We start from the raw sequence: 21,439 nt of genomic DNA, 5'->3' as shown, positions 1-21,439 counted from the left end.
GTGGGTGGCTGTGGACATCTCTACACCAGGTTCTTGCCTTCAAACTTTCAGACATGACTTCCTGTAGGCTACAGCAAGTGCACAGGTCTACTCCACCGGTGGCCACCTCTAGAGATGAGCAGACCCAATGTTTCGGTTCAGGTCGACATATTACTGGATTTGACAATCTGGCAAATCGCCGAACCTTCTCTACTAGCCAAGGCTCTGAATGGCCAGAGGGAGACCCATAGCCATGGCTAGTTGTTAGGGGCATAAATTTTCCAGATTGGCTGTTCGGCCACTAATCCGGCAATATATTAAGGTCCTTCGAGCAGAAGAATGGGGTCCGTTCATCTCAAGCCACGCCCATGCCCCCTTGGCACTTGCCTATGGGTAAATAATCAGGATTACTGGAGGTTCACTAGTAATTGTGATTGTTTCAGGGCTTGTGCGCCCAAAATCTGATGTAGAAGTCCTGATACACCCCTTCCCCCTAGATCTCAGCTTTCTGGACTTGAATAATCATCTTCTTAGAATAAGGATTCTGTAATACAAGCACCTTAGAAAGATTTTATGTTATAGTCTCACCTTGTGGTGATCCATTGATCGCTGCTGGTCCCTCTGGGTCACTGGTTTCCCTACAGTGGCCACTACAGGTGAAATGTAGTATTACACATATGGATGAATAGAGTTTATTCGTACTGATCTGTACTCTGGATCCTGATAGCAGATGTAGAGGGGCTTTTGCGTAGGAGATATCCTCTTAGAAGAAGCCCCTCCCCACAATAAAAAAATAGACCTAAATAAGACTGCTGCTACTTGTAGTCCTCCAGCAATGTTCTTGCTCCGACGACGGGACTCCGCGTCCCTCTCCTCCCAACATCTGTCTTCTATTGGAGGAGACGTCTCTCTGCCAGAACCTCGCTGGGTCTGTTTCAATTATCATCTGGGATATTAAATGTCTGTCCAACATGGCAAGAGACTCAAAGTGCCCGGATTTTTTTCCGAACTTCTCTCCAAGGAAAATAAACTCAATTCTTCTCCGACTTTGGTATAAAAATAAACCTTCAGAGGTGAAAGTCTGAGAAAAACGTTCTGAGGGTTGAGAATGGAGAATATTGAGGGAGAATTCTGGATTTGTAGAAGAATGAACGTGGTGTCTGTGGAGGCAGTGAGGTTGGGGGCTGGAGGCGCCTCGGCAATGTATAATGGTTGGCTGGAAAAATATAGTCAGAGCTATGAATCCATTCTTCTCCAGAACATTCCTCTGCTGTGCCGGAGAAGTTCTCTGAGGTTTAAACACTAGACCACCAGGACATAGAACGATGATATCACTGTATAAACATCACTGGTGAGGGCACATTAGAGTATAGTGATCAGTACTATACACCAGACCACCAGGACATATATCACTGTATATACATCACTGGTGAGAGGACACTAGAGTATAGTGATCAGTACTATACACCAGACCACCAGGATATATGTCACTGTATATACATCACTGGTGAGAGGACACTAGAGTATAGTGATCAGTACTATACACCAGACCACCAGGACATATATCACTGTATATACATCACTGGTGAGAGGAGACTAGGGTATAGTCATCAGTACTATATACCAGACCACCAGGACATATAACACTGTATATACATCACTGGTGAGAGGAGACTAGGGTATAGTGATCAGTACTATACACCAAACCACCAGGACATATATCACTGTATATACATCACTGGTGAGAGGAGACTAGAGTATAGTGATCAGTACTATACACCAGACCACCAGGATATATGTCACTGTATATACATCACTGGTGAGAGGAGACTAGGGTATAGTGATCAGTACTATACACCAGACCACCAGGATATATATCACTGTACATACATCACTGGTGAGAGGAGACTAGGGTATAGTGATCAGTACTATACACCAGACCACCAGGACATATATCACTGTATATACATCACTGGTGAGAGGACACTAGGGTATAGTGATCAGTACTATACACCAGACCACCAGGACATATATCACTGTATATACATCACTGGTGAGAGCAGACTAGAGTATAGTGATCAGTACTATACACCAGACCACCAGGACATATATCACTGTATATACATCACTGGTTAGAGGACACTCGAGTATAGTGATCAATACTATACACCAGACCACCAGGACATAGAGCGATGATATCACTGTATATACATAACTGGTTAGAGGACACTCGAGTATAGTGATCAGTACCATACACCGGACCACCAGGACATATATCACTGTATATACATCACTGGTGAGAGGAGACTAGGGTATAGAGATCAGTACTATACACCAGACCACCAGGACATATATCACTGTATATACATCCCTGGTGAAGGTACACTAGAGTTTAGTGATCAGTACTACATGCCGATCTGTAGGTCAAGTTCATGGTGCAGTGATTAGGGTCAGGTCTCTCTGTGCTGCCGGTGGTTCTGGAATTTGCCCCCGCTGTTTGCTTTGCCCCCTGAGCAGAGTTTATGGACACTATGTAGATAGGTGTGGACTGAGTAAATATTGACTCTGTGCCTCTGAGGAGCTGCTCACTTCTCTGATACTCATGAACTTCTCTGTTGCAGGTGTATAAGGCAACGCTCTGCAGTCCGAGGCGCGGGGGACCCTTCTCCGGGAGAAGACCGGGATTTCCTCTTCTTCTGGATTTCACTCAATGAATGACCCGTTGGGGGGACTCCTCGGCATCGGGGGGTTGCCCACCTATGTCCATGCTGTGGAGTGTTCTGCACGCTGGAGGTCACCGCGTCGGGTCTCCTGATGCTGCATGAAGGGAGCGCTGAAGTTACTGTGGCCGTCTGCCTATGTGTGGCCGCCAGGTGTGTGCTATGCATTGGGCTTCCTGGATATTCTGCCTCAGCCTGTCATTCTGCTGCGTGGAAGGTAAGTGGGGGCCAGGGCTTGGGATGTAGATAACTTACCGCCACCATATTTTCCTTCAGGACCCATAGACATGCATCGTACATCTCAAGATAGCGACAGAACATTGGATTGTCCCTTCTAGGGCAGTTTTTGGGTCATTGGGTCAAAATTTGCACCCTAACACAACCCGCCCAGTGCTTAAAATGGTCTTCTACTTGATGATGGTCTCTTCTTCCCGCAGGTACCATCCGATCGGACGCTCAGGCTGTGGTTGGTCGCATAGGAGAGAGTGCGGTGCTGCCGTGCAGCCTCCTCCATGACGCCAGCCGCCCTCCCCTCTACGTCATCGAGTGGGTGCGCTTCGGCTTCATCCTCCCCATTTTTATTAAGTTTGGTCTCTTCTTACCCCGTGTGGACCCCCAATATCTCGGTAAGTGTCCCCCGATATATATGTTCTCTATCTATCTCGTATCTATCTATGACATGTGTACTGCTCCTGGGAGACAGCAGCCATGTTTTTCCAAGACCAAAGACCAACTTCTCCAATTCGTTCCAACGTGAGAACTCTAACAATGGGCGTCCGAGGATATTCATTAAATGGGAGATTTCTGTGTTGCATTCCACATAGTATTCTGCATTCTCAAGGTGGAGGTCAACCAGGTGTTGGGCATGAGGGTCTCCTTTGATAACCTGGGGAAGGGTTGGGAGCCTCGGGCGGTGTGTGTCAGGATCAGCCTCTTGGTAACGGTTGTGTGGACACCGATCACAGAGATCAGTATCTGTCACCAGAGCCGGAGGATAGGGTTACACGACTAGACGTGGGCCTGTTGTAATATAAACATCTCAGCCCGGTGGTGCAGGTGGAGCACACCCTGAGGGGAATGAGGAAGTGCACGCATGAGTGACTGTATAATGGAGGGTGCCGCTTGTGGGTCACTGGGGCCTGTTGACAGACTGGCATGTATAATTAGTTACAATCTTCTATGGTAACACACCCAATGGCTTCGAGTCATGTATTCCGCAAAATATCAAGTGTCGACTCAAAATTTCTATATGTATTTTTGTCTTGGGGGGTTAAGCAAACTTGCTAGGTTCTTGGCAGATCGGGGTTAATCTGCCTCGGGGAACTTAAGACGCCTTGTGGTTTTGCCTCAGGTGTCAGACTGGATTAATCACGCTTTATTGCATGGAGGGGGAAGGAGGGGTAGTGGGGGGGATATTTTGTGAATTAATACTCTTGTGTAGATTAGGGTCATGCCCGAGACAATGAAATTGGGCTAAAATCCCAGACATATAGAGGTCATGGGATCTTATTCGACAAATGAGGCTGATGATATTGCTTCCGAGGTCTTCAGTCGCTCGTGATGGAACCAATTGCTACTTGACACAACCTGCACCAAAGTCAGTTGCATAATCCGAGAATGTGACATAAAAAACCATAAGACACCAATCCACCATTTTGGTTTTTGTAGACCCGAGTTTAACGGTCTAAGACCCTAAGACAGTAATGGCAAACGTTTTAGACACCGAGTGCCCAAACTACAACCAAAACCCACAAATTTTTTGCAACGTGCCAATGTAGCAATTTAGGCAGTGACTTATTACTTCCTGCTCTGTCACAGGTTTAAATCGTATTGGCACCAGAGGACACCAATAGTAAAAAGACGTAGTTTGGATTATCATTGAGCTTCCTTCCAGGGTCCTGGGCTGCCTGGGAGTACAAGAGGCCTTGAGTCCTGTTTGGCAAACTCTGTGCTGTAGTGAAGTGCGGGTGCCCTCAGAGAAGGCTCTGAGTGCCAGCTCTGGCACCCGTGCCATAGGTTCGCCACCACTGCCCAAAGATAACTTTTTCAGTGGACGGGCTATGGTACCAAAAGGAATGGGGGAGCCAAAGTTAGTAGATACTTTTTAAACAAAGAATATATGGAGGATGTCTTGAAGATGACTTGAGTCCAGACAACTATAAGCTATGATTTGTCTAACTTGGCCACATCAAGAGCAGATACTGGATTCTTCTGATGCCCTTAGATTTGGCCAAGTAACAATTAAAAATGCCAGGTAATGTCAGAAAGGGGTATTTACTGGAAGCCATTGCCCTCATTAGCTTAGATTTACTTCAGTTTATTCAAAGGAATCTCAAAGTTGGCCGACAACTGTAAGATGCGACTTGTCCAACTTGGACAAAACAGGGAAGGGATGAGGAGCTTCAAAATACTTCTGATTTTTGCAGATTAAGTATGTAAAAACTTGACATGACAGATAATTAAGGGGGTATTTAATGAAAGCCACTAGTTACTAGGGTATTTACTCAAAGGAGTCTTGGTGTTGGCTAAAGTTCAGACAACATTCCATGTTCCATGAACATATCCATGTTCTAAAGAACAAGGGGGATTACGACGAGCTACTGGATACGATGCCCTTGGGATTCCGCAAGCAAAAACTATAAGAGAGTTTAAGGAGGGGGCATTTAATGGAAGCCCCCACCTCTTTTTAGTTTACTAGGGTAGCAATTCATACAAGCATCTAAGTTGGCTGAAGACCAACACAACTATAACGACCGTGTTTCTTCCAATATGGCCAAATGTTCATAAGCACAAAGGGGCTAAGAGGAGCCACTTCAGAAAGGTCAAATATTATACAGACAATAAGAGGGGGGGGGGATTTATTAGAAGTTGATGCCCCTTTAGCTAAAAGGTTTTTTTATGGTATCAAAGTTGGCTCTGGTCTAGTCAGCATTGACTAATTTGACAAATGACAGACTGCCATATATGTATGCCCTTTGGGCAGGTAAAATCTATAATTGTTAGGTACTTTGAGGATCGGATATTTATTGGCAGCTATTTCCCCTTTTATCTTAGACTTATCGATTCAAGTTGGCTTAAGTCCCAACAACTATAAGCTTAAGTTGACTCGTCCAGTTGGGGCAAATGTCCATGTGTCAAAGTACAGGGGAGGGATGACTACCGGCTACCGGATAGTTCTGATGTCTTCAGGACTGGGCAGGTAATCATTAACTTGCCCTCATTCTAAAAGGTCGGAGAAACCTCTGGCAAGAAAACCAGAGAACAAGATCTTCTGGCAGATTCAGTCCTTCGGTCCCGTGTTCTTCTTGTAGACCCGATTCCGCGGGTGCCTCATTTTCTGGGCTTTGTTCATTTTTAATAATGACTTCATTGTAGACCTCCTGAAAAAAAGTCAACCGTGGGATTAATATATTTACGTTAATGAGTATAATTAACAGGTGAGCAAACACGGGAAAACCGGCTCCAAGCTCCGAACCGGCATTTCTAGTCATGAGACGATCCGGGGTCGTGTCACCCGAGATGAGTGAAGCTCCTATTCTCTCGGGACGACAAGCATTGTCTTCTGCTGTAACAAAAGAGTCTTTATGTTTGCGGCAGGGGAGGGGAGCGAGCGGTCACTTCAGAACAAGTTATCCTCAGGCGCTGGGGTGTGGAGCGTTACGGGACGTTCACAGGAATATTTCTTCTAGGAATCTTTTCTGTGTCATTGGATTACGTTTGAATGTAGGTCGTGTATTGGAGGAGAGCGTTGGCGAGGCGGAGGCGTATGTACAACCACAACACTACGGGACGATGTGGGAATGTAAGGTCCCGACGCTTCACATGGCTCAAATCAAAAGAGGCGACGGTTTAGAATTTAAAATAAAAACATCCAATTAAAAACAAGCTCCTACTTTTTATAGCAAATTAAAAACATGGTCACGGAATGCGGCCCCCAACTTTGTTGCAATCTTAAGAAATGAAACCTTTGACCTCCATCTGAAGCCGATCCCCCTAGTACCTTCCTATGCCGCCTGTATCCCGACCTATCATACTAGACTCTGCTTTTGCAATGTTTATACTGTCGACAAAGCGCCGCCTCCTTTGTTCGGTTGTCGCAGACCCGCCCACTTTACTAGATTGTCACAGCCACCTCCTTCGTTAAATTAATTAAAATCCATATAGATTGTGGACCTTCCCTGCTATAGGCAATGTGTAATAAAGAAGAATCTCTTGCCAAATATTTTTTTTTGTTGGGTAGAATTTTTATGTTTTTGTTAATAAAAAAAAAAAATTTCAATGGAAGTTAAAGGAATTCCACCCGCATAGAGATTAGGGATTTTCGGAGCCCCATTAACCCCATGCGTACCATTTTGGCATGTTCTCCCTTGTAAGATCATGACATGTGATCTGAGTTTAGAGAAAAGCCCCTGGAAGTAAGTTCATCCCCCTCCCCCCTCTGAGGGGGTGATCTCTGCATGGCTCACAGCAGGTGTATTGTTCTGGTGCTGCTGCTGCTCTATAGAGAGACCATATATCACATGTAGGCTGCTCTATAGGGGGCTCCTGTCATGAATAGCGCACATTCACCATGAGAGCGCCAGCATCCAATGTGGAAAGTCACCCAAGTATCCAACCCCATTACATACCCAAGTGTATATATATAGATGTATCATTATATATATTAGCAATATATGTATCGTTATATGTATCATTATACGTATCAATTGTGTATTTGATTTAAATTAGTTTTTTGATTTCTCCATCTCAGAAACTTTTATATTACTTTTAAAAATTTTAACTGCAGATTATTTTACTATATTATACTTGTTATAATATATTTATTACTATTTTACTTCTTTTAATAATTTTTAATATTTTTGATCCATGATTACATTATTGAATTTCAAGGTATTTTAGGATTTATTCTAAGGTCCTCATCTTCAAATAATTTTTTAAAAACTTTTTTTTTTTTTAAATTTGTTTTTGGCTGTGTTTTACTCTTATGAGCCGATTCTGTCCCATTTGTTTGGACTGGTGTATTTTCTGTCCAAACAATAGACACCATGATGGATCCCAATAGATTCTATAGTCGATGAGGTCCATCGGGTGCTGCCGGTGACCGTTGTATGACTGATATGGAGCTGTGTTGCGTTTTTTTTTGGTGATGAACAGAAACCACAAGGCTTGGGTAGATATTCCAACCTGCCCTGATACACTACGTCATTGAGAGGGAGTCGGAACGCACAGACTAAGTTGTTATGTGACCCAAATTTGGCCGCTTATGTGTTGGGATTTAGGGTCCTTGTATTGGACGTAGCTCTTGGCCAGACCGTAGCTCGTAAGGAAGGAATTTGTAGGATCATGAGTGAACTTTCCAGTGTCTTGCACTCACGGGGCCGTAGCGAGATTTCTCTATACAAGCCCAAGTTGGTCCAAAGAATCTGGACATCACAGAGACCAAATATCCCAGACCGCGTAGGTTCTACATGGGACATGGAACCCATAGTAATCCAAGACTGGTTCAGAAGAACTATGGACATTCAGATATTGCACTTATGGACCCAAAATTTACACCCCATTATATTGGAATGACAGTGGTCTCCGGATAACATTTGGTTTGCCGTTACACTGTAACGCAGCTCAGCTGTTGTTAGGTTACCGGGCACAGAGTCTGGAATCTCCGTACAGTGGGATCCTCCATGGTGGGATGTCACTAAGGCCGACGTGGTTACTTATTCATCGTCTTCTCCTTCTCGTGTCAATAGAGACTCGTTAAAAGGGAGGACGTAAAAGTTTTAACAAGGGGCATGTCAGGTGACTCCAGACTCCAGTGACTGGAGGGATGACAGGAGGGCAGAGATGCGGGGTCTGCAGCGTCTCCCGCGCTCCATAGTAACAGCTTGTTTATTTTCGAACACAGGAAAGAAAAGAAGCGGAGGGGCATGGAGGGGCTACGGGGGAGGCCGCCTGGCATTGTCCTAGTGATTACATTTAAATTCCCTCTGCCATGGTTACCAGGTGGACAGAGGGAGGGTCCCGGGGCGGGGGTGTAGGAGGGGACATGGAGGCAGAGGTATGCTGCCGCCGCCACTGCTGTTGATGTGGGGTGGGTGGCTTTTTAAAAAAAAAACTTTTTGCATTTTTCAAAGTTTGGAATGAGTGAGTGCAGGACGGGTCTGCATTGTGCGCACTCACTGGAGGAAGACGACGGAGGGCGCTCACTGCCATATATAATGAGGAAGGGGACACGGGCGAGGGCATTCCATCACTACATGATATCCGAGCCGCCGTATCTAAGCCTGCCCTGTGTGATACTGTCTGACCAGCCAGGGAATATACATTGTATTGTACTAAGTTATGTATCTCTTTTGTTGTATCTGAGCCCTTCATGTGTGATACTCAATTGTAGTATCTCAGCCCATCATGTGTGACACATTTAATTGTAGTATCTGATTTCTTAATGTGTGATACACTCAATTGTAGTATCTAAGCCTGTCATGTGTGATACTGTCTGACCAGCCAGGGAATCTACATTGTATTGTACTAAATTATGTATCTGAGCCCTTCATGTGTGATACACTCCATTGTAGTATCTGAGCCCTTCATGTGTGATACACTCCATTGTAGTATCTAAGCCCATCATGTGTGATAAACTAAATTGTAGTATCTAAGCCCATCATGTGTGATACAACGAATTGTAGTATCTGAGCCCATCATGTGTGATACAATCAATTGTAGTATCTGAGCCCTTCATATGTGATACAGTCAGTTGTAGTATCTGAGCCCTTCATATGTGATACAGTCAGTTGTAGTATCTGAGCCCTTCATATGTGATACAGTCAGTTGTAGTATCTGAGCCCTTCATATGTGATACAGTCAGTTGTAGTATCTGAGCCCTTCATATGTGATACAGTCAGTTGTAGTATCTGAGCCCTTCATATGTGATACAGTCAGTTGTAGTATCTGAGCCCTTCATATGTGATACAGTCAGTTGTAGTATCTGAGCCCATCATGTGTGATACAATCAATTGTAGTATCTAAGCCCATCATGTGTGATACAACGAATTGTAGTATCTGAGCCCATCATGTGTGATACAATCAATTGTAGTATCTGAGCCCTTCATATGTGATACAGTCAGTTGTAGTATCTGAGCCCTTCATATGTGATACAATCAATTGTAGTATCTGAGCCCTTCATATGTGATACAGTCAGTTGTAGTATCTGAGCCCTTCATATGTGATACAATCAATTGTAGTTTCTAAGCCCATCATGTGTGATACAACGAATTGTAGTATCTGAGCCCTTCATGGGTGATACACTCAATTGTAGTATCTGAGCCCATCATGTGTGATGCAATCAATTGTAGTATCTGAGCCCATCATGTGTGATACAATCAATTGTAGTATCTAAGCCCATCATGTGTGATACAATCAATTGTAGTATCTGAGCCCTTCATATGTGATACAGTCAGTTGTAGTATCTGAGCCCATCATGTGTGATACAGTCAGTTGTAGTATCTGAGCCCATCATGTGTGATACAATCAATTGTAGTATCTAAGCCCATCATGTGTGATACAACGAATTGTAGTATCTGAGCTCTTCATGTGTGATACAGTCAGTTGTAGTATCTGAGCCCATCACGTGTGATACACCCATTTGTAGTATCTCAGCCCTTCATGTGTGATACACCCAATCGTAGTATCTGAGCCCATCATGTAAGATATTTGCTCTTTGTACTTGTTGTCACCCATTTGTTCCGGCCTTGGGAATCCTTCTGTCCTCAGAGTCCCCCATCATCAGTCTCCTCTAGTAAATTGCTTTCCTTTGTCATTTGGGCAGTAAAACATCAGTGAGATCTGACTGTGGCAGCTGCCAGGGCTATAAACTCTGCCGGGAGGACACTGCGACCCCTCCTAAATTCTCACTGTGACCCCTGTGCAGACTATTTGGCTGAATTGAGACCAAGGTGTGAACAGACACATAAGGCGCATCTCCAAGACCAACCAGGAGGACATCGCTCCCTATGGGGTGTAACATGTGCAATACTTTATACTGAACCGTGTATCTAATCTTATGTGTGATACTGACTGCTGAGCTGTGTATCTAATCCTATCCTGTGTGATACTGTCTGCTGAGCTGTGTATCTAATCCTATCCTGTGTGATACAGTCTGCTGAGCTGTGTATCTAATCCTATCCTGTGTGATACTGACTGCTGAGCTGTGTATCTAATCCTATCCTGTGTGATACTGTCTGCTGAGCTGTGTATCTAATCCTATCCTGTGTGATACTGTCCGCTGAGCTGTGTATCTAATCCCCCATGTGTGATACTGACTGCTGAGCTGTGTATCTAATCCTATCCTGTGTGATACTGACTGCTGAGCTGTGTATCTAATCCTATCCTGTGTGATACTGTCTGCTGAGCTGTGTATCTAATCCTATCCTGTGTGATACAGTCTGCTGAGCTGTGTATCTAATCCTATCCTGTGTGATACTGCTGAGCTGTGTATCTAATCCCATCCTGTGTGATACAGTCTGCTGAGCTGTGTATCTAATCCTATCCTGTGTGATACTGTCTGCTGAGCTGTGTATCTAATCCTATCCTGTGTGATACTGTCTGCTGAGCTGTGTATCTAATCCTATCCTGTGTGATACAGTCTGCTGAGCTGTGTATCTAATCCTATCCTGTGTGATACTGTCTGCTGAGCTGTGTATCTAATCCCATCCTGTGTGATACAGTCTGCTGAGCTGTGTATCTAATCCTATCCTGTGTGATACTGTCTGCTGAGCTGTGTATCTAATCCTATCCTGTGTGATACAGTCTGCTGAGCTGTGTATCTAATCCTATCCTGTGTGATACAGTCTGCTGAGCTGTGTATCTAATCCTCTCCTGTGTGATACAGTCTGCTGAGCCGTGTATCTGATGCTATGTGATACTTTGTGCCGGTGTGGTACATGACATTGGCGGTCAGTATTTCGGTACATAATGAGTGATGATAATTGGGCCGCCCCTTCCTCTCAGCCTATTGTTTGGGTCCCTCTCCAGCACCCCATGAGCCTGGGAACAAGAGCGTTAATGGCCACCGCTGAGGGATTTCATAGTCGCATCTTTTGAAAGTTTAAAAACTGCATCTTTACCTTTGATTGGTCCCTCTTGCGCCCCCCATCCTCCCCCTCCTCCGCTCTCCTCATCCTTAGGTGCAGCCATGTGGATGGAGGACAGGGAGGGGGGCACATATATTTCTTACTATTTGCGAGTACTAGTTACTAGTTATAACACAACTTTCCAAAGTGCGGATATAAATATGATAAAACTTTATTTATCCCCAAGGGGGACATTGAGCACCTGTTCAGTCTTGGGAAAGCTGGGTGACAACTCATTGGGGCAGATTTACTTACCCGGTCCATTCACGATCCAGCGGCCCGTTCTCTGTGGAGGATTCGGGTCTTCCAGCAAGGTAGTTCCCCCGATGTCCACCAGGTGTCGCTGCTGCGCTGAAGTTCGTCGGAGTGCACTGAGGTTCACCAAGATAGGCCGGGTGCAGGTAAGCGAGTGTCAAGCGACACTTTTTTTTAAAAAATGCGGCGTTTTTTCCGAATCCAACAGGTTTTCTTCCGGCCACGCCCCCAATTTCCGTCGCGTGCATGCCAACGCCGATGCGCCACAATCCGATTGTGTGCGCCAAAATCCTGGGGCAATTCAGGAAAAAATCGGCGCAAATCGGAAATTTTCGGATAACCCATCGGAAAAACGCGATTTTGAGCCCTTAGTAAATGACCCCCATTGAGGCCAACTCCGAATTCTGCGGCATTATGGGCTTCACATCAAATCCTTCTCCTCACCTCGTAAATTTGGGGAATATTTAAAAGATAGGAGGGTAGTCATGGCCCCTCCCTGCTCTACCCATAATCCCCTTCTCTGTGCGACGCGCTCTGCCTCAGTTGCTAGGACAATAATAATGTCATCGAGAAGATACAAGGGAAATTCATGAATGGGAGTTAATGACGGCGCGGAGGACGCATATGTGCGAGCTAAATATATACACCCGGGGCCAGCCAATCACATGCACCGCCGCTGCCTGTCACTGTATCCGAGTGCTCCGGGTGTAGGCCTAAGAATCTACAATCCTGGGATACACATGCATATTTCACAGTCCTGCTGCTACAAACAACATACACTGCTGCTGATTACACATCTCTCCAGGGACAATACATAACACTGGCTGCAGTCTATATGGGTCACACCTGCTGACAGGTTCCCATGGTTTTCAGCGGATGCTAGCTGACCTCCGTATATGAGGTCACATGATATCACCCTTCTCCATATATAAGGTTATATCTGTGGATGGAGCCACGTGGATTTCTATACAGAGTAACAGGTGCTTGAGTTGTCTTCTGACGATTAAAGGGATTTCCTCCCGACCCTGCGTGACCTCGGGCACAGGCTGTCCAGGATTTACATGGGATGTCTGTAACCACTCCCCTGGAGGCCTCCTGCACCGCTGTATATAAGGGCACGGTACATGCATGTCATGAGGATCAGCAGTACAGGACAGGGGTCCATGTTCAGTACACCCTGGTGGTAAAGGGTTAAGTGTGGGTGGAGCTTGTGCCACACGAACTCCGTTCCTGAGAGCTAAGACCTGTTTTGCGTAAGCTGCGGAGTGACAGCCACTATCCTGAGCTTATCCACTACGAGGAGGGTCTGCGGTTTTAGCCAATTCAAATTTGGCTAATGTCGTTCTGATCGGATCAGGCGACTGATAATAGCTCCAGGCAATTAAGGAGATTGAGACTTCTCCTCACGTATTATCTCCCTCCTCATCCTCCATCACTACCTCCACCCAGAATCCTGAGCACATCCTGTATACAGCGACCTTATATCATTGTACTTATATTCTTGTACATAGGGGCAGTATTATAGTAGTTATATTCCTGTACATAGGGGGCAGTATTATAGTAGTTATATTCCTGTACATAGGGGGCAGTATTATAGTAGTTATATTCCTGTACATAGGGGGCAGTATTATAGTAGTTATATTCCTGTACATAGGGGGCAGTATTATAGTAGTTATATTCTTGTACATAGGGAGCAGTATTATAGTAGTTATATTCCTGTGCATAGGGGGCAGTATTATAGTAGTTATATTCTTGTACATAGGGGGCAGTATTATAGTAGCTATATTCTTGTACATAGGGGGCAGTATTATAGTAGTTATATTCCTGTACATAGGGGGCAGTATTATAGTAGTTATATTCTTGTACATAGAGGGCAGTATTATAGTAGTTATATTCCTGTACATAGGGGGCAGTATTATAGTAGTTATATTCTTGTACATAGGGGGCAGTATTATAGTAGTTATATTCTTGTACATAGGGGGCAGTATTATAGTAGCTATATTCTTGTACATAGGGGGCAGTATTATAGTAGTTATATTCTTGTACATAGGGGGCAGTATTATAGTAGTTATATTCCTGTACATAGGGGGCAGTATTATAGTAGTTATATTCTTGTACATAGGGGGCAGTATTATAGTAGTTATATTCCTGTACATAGGGGGCAGTATTATAGTAGTTATATTCTTGTACATAGGGAGCAGTATTATAGTAGTTATATTCTTGTACATAGGGGGCAGTATTATAGTAGTTATAGTCTTGTACATAGGGGTAGTATTATAGTAGTTATATTCTTGTACACAGGGGGCAGTATTATAGTAGTTATATTCTTGTACATAGGGGGCAGTATTATAGTAGTTATATTCCTGTACATAGGGGGCAGTATTATAGTAGTTATATTCTTGTACATAGGGGGCAGTATTATAGTAGTTATATTCTTGTACATAGGGGGCAGTATTATAGTAGTTATATTCTTGTACATAGGGGGCAGTATTATAGTAGTTATATTCCTGTACATAGGGGGCAGTATTATAGTAGATATATTCCTGTACATAGGGAGCAGTATTATAGTAGTTATATTCCTGTACATAGGGAGCAGTATTATAGTAGTTATATTCCTGTACATAGGGGGCAGTATTATAGTAGTTATATTCTTGTACATAGGGGGCAGTATTATAGTAGTTATATTCTTGTACATAGGGGGCAGTATTATAGTAGTTATATTCCTGTACATAGGGGGCAGTATTATAGTAGTTATATTCCTGTACATAGGGAGCAGTATTATAGTAGTTATATTCCTGTACATAGGGAGCAGTATTATAGTAGTTATATTCTTGTACATAGGGGGCAGTATTATAGTAGTTATATTCCTGTACATAGGGGGCAGTATTATAGTAGTTATATTCTTGTACATAGGGGGCAGTATTATAGTAGTTATATTCCTGTACATAGGGGGCAGTATTATAGTAGTTATATTCCTGTACATAGGGGGCAGTAATATAGTAGTTATATTCCTGTACATAGGGGGCAGTATTATAGTAGTTATATTCCTGTACATAGGGGGCAGTATTATAGTAGTTATATTCTTGTACATAGGGGGCAGTATTATAGTAGTTATATTCCTGTACATAGGGGGCAGTATTCTAGTAGTTATATTCTTGTACATAGGGAGCAGTATTATAGTAGTTATATTCTTGTACATAGGGGGCAGTATTATAGTAGTTATATTCTTGTACATAGGGGGCAGTATTATAATAGTTATATTCTTGTACATAGGAGGCAGTATTATAGTAGTTATATTCTTGTACATAGGGGGCAGTATTATAGTAGTTATATTCTTGTACATAGGGGGCAGGATTATAGTTATATTCTTGTACATAGGGGGCAGTATTATAGTAGTTATATTCTTGTACATAGGGGGCAGTATTATAGTAGTTATATTCTTGTACATAGGGGGCAGTAGTATAGTAGTTATATTCTTGTACATAGGGGCAGTATTATAGTAGTTATATTCCTGTACATAGGGGGCAGTATTATAGTAGTTATATTCTTGTACATAGGGGGCAGTATTATAGTAGTTATATTCTTGTACATAGGGGGCAGTATTATAGTAGTTATATTCCTGTACATAGGGGGCAGTATTATAGTAGTTATATTCCTGTACATAGGGGGCAGTATTATAGTAGTTATATTCCTGTACATAGGGGGCAGTATTATAGTAGTTATATTCCTGTACATAGGGGGCAGTATTATAGTAGTTATATTCCTGTACATAGGGGGCAGTATTATAGTAGTTATATTCTTGTACATAGGGGGCAGTATTATAGTAGTTATATTCCTGTACATAGGGGGCAGTATTATAGTAGTTATATTCTTGTACATAGGGAGCAGTATTATAGTAGTTATATTCCTGTACATAGGGGGCAGTATTATAGTAGTTATATTCCTGTACATAGGGGGCAGTATTATAGTAGTTATATTCCTGTACATAGGGGGCAGTATTATAGTAGTTATATTCTTGTACATAGGGGGCAGTATTATAGTAGTTATATTCTTGTACATAGGGAGCAGTATTATAGTAGTTATATTCTTGTACATAGGGGGCAGTATTATAGTAGTTATATTCTTGTACATAGGGGGCAGTATTATAGTAGTTATATTCTTGTACATAGGGGGCAGTATTATAGTAGTTATATTCTTGTACATAGGGGGCAGTATTATAGTAGTTATATTCCTGTACATAGGGGGCAGTATTATAGTAGTTATATTCTTGTACATAGGGGGCAGTATTATAATAGTTATATTCTTGTACATAGGGGACAGTATTATAGTAGTTATATTCCTGTACATAGGGGGCAGTATTATAGTAGTTATATTCTTGTACATAGGGGGCAGTATTATAGTAGTTATATTCTTGTACATAGGGGGCAGTATTATAGTAGTTATATTCTTGTACATAGGGAGCAGTATTATAATAGTTATATTCTTGTACATAGGGGGCAGTATTATAGTAGTTATATTCTTGTACATAGGGGGCAGTATTATACATGCCCTTTTGTCATGGCCAAAAGTTTTGAGAAATATACAAATGTTAATTTTTACAAAGTCTCCGGCATCAGGTGTTATAATGGTAATTTGCATATTCTCCAGAATGTTATACAGAGTGATCAGCTTAACAGCAATTAATTGCAAAGTCAATATTTGCCTAGAAAATGAACTTTTTCCCCCAAAACACATTTCAACTTCAGTAACACAGTAACACAGGTGTGGGTGCTGATGAGGACAGGGCTGGAGATCACACCACTGAACCCTTTAAAAGGAGGCTGGTGCTTGGCATCATTGTCTCTCTTCTGTTAACCATGGTTATCTCTAAAGAAACACGTGCAGCCATCATTGCACTGCACAAAACTGGCCTAACAGGGAAGAATATCGCAGCTAGAAAGATTGCACCTCAGTCACCAATCGCATCATCAAGGAATTCAAGGAGAGAGGTTCCATTGTTACCAAAAAGGATCCAGGAGCCCAAGAAGGACCAGCAAGTGCCAGGACCATCTCTTACAAGTGTTTCAGCTTGGGGCTCCCAGCAGTGCAGAGCTTGCTCAGGAATGGCAGCAGCAGGTGTGAGGCCTGGTGTCCAGGAGGGCAACAAAGAAGCCACTTCTCTCCAGAAACCATCAGGGACAGACTGATATTCTGCAGGAGGTACAGGGAGTGGATACTGAGGACTGGGGGAAAGTCATTTTCTCTGATGAATCCCCTTTCTGGTTGTTTGGAACATCTGGGAAACATCTTGTTGGGAGAAGACAAGGTGAGTGATGCCACCAGTCCTGTCTCCTGCACCTGTAAAGCCTCCTGCAACCATTCATGTGTGGGGGGGCGGCTTCTCAGCCAAGGGAATCGGCCTAAAAACACCTCCATGAATAAAGAATGGGACCAGAATGTCCTCCAGGAGCCGCTTCTCCCGACCCTCCAGGAGCAGATGGTGATGAGCACTGCCTCCTCCAGCATGATGGAGCACCGGCCATAAAGCGAAGGGGAGAACTAAATGGCTCAGGGAACAGAACACAGAGATTTTGGGTCCATGGCCTGGAAACTCCCCAGATCTTATCCCATTGAGAACTTGTGGTCAATCATCAAGAGACGGGGGGACAAACAAAACCCAACACATTGTGACAGAATGCAGCAGTGATAGTGCAGGAATGGACAGCGATCAGTCAGGATTTGGTGCAGGAGGTGAGTGAGAGCCGCCAGGGAGAATTGCAGAGGTCCTGAAGAAGGAGAGGTCCTGCAGATACTGACTCGCTGCAGTAGCTCCTCCCACCTGACAATAAAAGCTTCTGCTCCCCATAATATGATTGCACTTGTATCTCTGTATGTGATAAAAATCTGACAAACCAGAGGGACACATCATGTGACAATAGAAGATTTGTGTCATTCTCACAACTTTTGGCCATGACTGTAGAAGTATCTTCTCCGGTGATATGTATTGTGATTCCTTGCCTTTTGTTACTTATTTGCTCTGCTCCTTCTGAATGATCTGTTTACTAATAAGGAGCACTTAATACAGCTGACCCCTGACCCATTGACCTCCATTAGGCAGCTTTTCAATCACTGCCCTCTGGTCATTTGTCTTTTCTACTCAGTAAATAGAAACACAATCCCAGGAGAGATCTGGGAACTTCTCAGTAAAAGTGCAGAACCCAAAGTCAGTGTCTGGTTATGTCCTTAGAAGGCTCCTATCAGAGGAGATGTCCTCTCCGCACATTCCCATGTCATTGTGTCCCCTCCAGGCAGCCAGGACTCGGCTTTATACGGGTGACGTGATCCAGAGTCCCATCATGAGATCTCCCAGGACCCCTGTCTCCTAATCCCATTAGAACTTTATTTACAGTTTAGTGGCAGGAGAACGTGGCGGCTCTTACATTGAGGTGAATGTTATTCGCAGCGTCTGTCTCCAATCACTGTGACAGCGATGAGTGTTCAGTATCACAGCGGAGAACATGGAGGACTGTGTCATGTACTGTGTCTTTAAATAATAAGGCATCTGGGGCAAATTGGGATAGATTGAAGGGTCAAAGGTGAAAGAGGTGACAACCCCCAGTCTTATACTTCACCATTTGTAACATAGTGGCCGAGGGTGGACTTGCATGTGTGCATTCTAGAGCTGTACTCACTATTCTGCTGCTGGTGCAGTCACTGTGTACATACATGACATTACTTATCCTGTACTGATCCTGAGTTACATCCTGTATTATACTCCAGAGCTGCACTCACTATTCTGCTGCTGGTGCAGTCACTGTGTACATACATGACATTACTTATCCTGTACTGATCCTGAGTTACATCCTGTATTATACTCCAGAGCTGTGCTCACTATTCTGCTGCTGGTGCAGTCACTGTGTACATACATGACATTACTTATCCTGTACTGATCCTGAGTTACATCCTGTATTATACTCCAGAGCTGCACTCACTATTCTGCTTCTGGTGCAGTCACTGTGTACATACATGACATTACTTATCCTGTACTGATCCTGAGTTACATCCTGTATTATACTCCAGAGCTGCACTCACTATGCTGCTGCTGGTGCAGTCACTGTGTACATACATGACATTACTTATCCTGTACTGATCCTGAGTTACATCCTGTATTATACTCCAGAGCTGCACTCAATATTCTGCTGCTGGTGCAGTCACTGTGTACATACATGACATTACTTATCCTGTACTGATCCTGAGTTACATCCTGTATTATACTCCAGAGCTGCACTCACTATTCTGCTGCTGGTGCAGTCACTATGTACATACATGACATTACTTATCCTGTACTGATCCTGAGTTACATCCTGTATTATACCCCAGAGCTGCTCTCACTATTCTGCTGCTGGTGCAGTCACTGTGTACATACATGGCATTACTTATCCTGTACTGATCCTGAGTTACATCCTGTATTATACCCCAGAGCTGCACTCACTATTCTGCTGCTGGTGCAGTCACTGTGTACATACATGACATTACTTATCCTGTACTGATCCTGAGTTACATCCTGTATTATACCCCAGAGCTGCACTCACTATGCTGCTGCTGGTGCAGTCACTGTGTACATACATGACATTACTTATCCTGTACTGATCCTGAGTTACATCCTGTATTATACCCCAGAGCTGCACTCACTATTCTGCTGCTGGTGCAGTCACTGTGTACATACATGACATTACTTATCCTGTACTGATCCTGAGTTACATCCTGTATTATACCCCAGAGCTGCACTCAACGATCTCTGTCTCTACAGGACGCACAAGGATAGAGGAAGGTGCTTCTCTACACATCGACTCCCTCCGTTCCGATGACCAGGGCTGGTACGAGTGCAGGGTGCTGTTTTTAGATCGTCATCATGTGGATGAGGACTTCAAGAACGGGACTTGGGTGCATCTTACTGTGAACTGTAAGTCTTGTACATCGATATAAATCACAACGACTTTATATAGATGATGGTTTGCTTTGGGCTCGTTTTTCACTGTAGGAGACTAGGCCGGGGTCCAGTAGTAAATGACTTGATCATGTTATGCAGGGCTTGTATGGGCAGTATTTGGGTATTGTTGGATAACGAGCAGAAGAAACCCCCCCCCCCTTGACGGGGGTCCCATTTTCTTGGCTGAGCTTTTTCTGCATCAGCAAAGTCAAGGTCTGTGTACGAGAGGAACCTTTCACTCTTTGTTTGCGTGGAACAAGCAGCTCCGTCTGGCAACAACAATGCCCCATGTCGGGATGAAGGCGGCGATGCCAACACAACACGGCGCTGTTTAGACTGGCAGAAACTTGACCGGTACATCTGCCAGTAGTAGCTGGAGGATCCCCAGTGCCAGACCTCCTCTTATGAAGACCAACATGAGGGTTGTGAAAAAAATTCTGAACAATTTGGAAGGACATCCAGTCCGTTGGTGCAGGTGGTTGTTTGAAGTGACCGTGTGAATATCGAGGGATTGGCGCTGTACCCCACTGCTCTTCCTGCCGATAGGCTCCCTCTGCCACCAATACCATAATCATCACAAGAAGAAGATGACATTCCCATAGTGGGTCTAATCCTCACAGCAGAGGCTCGAGGACCTCTCTATACAAGAAATCGAGGGAGTTCCTGACTTCCTGCCCCCTAATTTAGTCTGCCCTTAGTTGGGCTTTGTGTCCCCTTAGACCTCCTGCCCATAAATTGTTGTGACAGAAAGGTCTTTCCTTGAGGTCAGACATAAAAGCCAACATCTCATGGAAGGTCTACAAGACCAAAGAAGTCGAGACCGTGGAAGAAGAAAAGAAACTCAAAGCTAATTAGGTCTGAATTGAAGTTTTGGATGACTTACGATTGTGCTCACTGCCCCCCCCCCATTTACCACCCCCATCCCACATAAGTGAAGGGAGAATCAAAATCTCCTCAGAAAGCTTCAGTAGGGAAAGTTTTGTTCCTGAAATGACTGCAACCAATCACAGAGAAGCGTTTACGAGCAGAATTCGAAATGATTGGTTGCCAAGGACCTTTGTAGTTTAGGAAGGGTCCAGGTCGCCTCGATATGTGGTGTTTTGGCTAATGATACCAAATTTGAGGTGTTCGTTCATTATGACTTAAGAACTTCTTGGGGAAATGACTTTTTTCTTTCGGTAGTTTTCAATCGAAAGTTTCAAAAGATTCTTAAAACCGAGGACTAAAAATAAAGACCTGTAATGCCTGGAGGTCAGAGGTTAAAGCTCACATCTCATGGACGGTCTCCGGGAACCAAAGAGGTCGAGACAGCGAAAGAAGAAGAAGAAGAAAAGCAACTCAACGCTGATTAGTTCTGCATTGAAGACTCCGACTGTGCTCAACTCTCCTTC

At 43.8% G+C, this 21,439-nt stretch overlaps 1 protein-coding gene across 5 annotated transcripts in view; it reads left to right on the top strand.

Annotated features, from left to right (window-relative positions):
• The window catches only part of IGSF9 (immunoglobulin superfamily member 9), a 62,717-nt gene that overhangs the window by 8,641 nt on the left and 32,637 nt on the right, over positions 1–21,439 (top strand). For all 5 annotated transcript variants that reach the window (XR_011848770.1, XM_072114770.1, XM_072114771.1 and 2 more), the window contains exons 2-4: positions 2,601–2,916; positions 3,137–3,325; positions 19,869–20,021. Coding sequence is in view for 4 of the 5 variants with exons in the window: in XM_072114770.1 (XP_071970871.1) it covers positions 2,838–2,916; positions 3,137–3,325; positions 19,869–20,021 (421 nt within the window). In the remaining variant the exon portion in view is untranslated. The remainder of the gene's footprint in view (positions 1–2,600; positions 2,917–3,136; positions 3,326–19,868; positions 20,022–21,439) is intronic.

This window comes from Engystomops pustulosus, chromosome 7 (assembly GCF_040894005.1).
Source record: "Engystomops pustulosus chromosome 7, aEngPut4.maternal, whole genome shotgun sequence".
NCBI lineage: Eukaryota > Metazoa > Chordata > Amphibia > Anura > Leptodactylidae > Engystomops > Engystomops pustulosus.
Note: the sequence above shows the minus strand (reverse complement) of the source record. Positions and strands in the feature narration are given on the sequence as shown.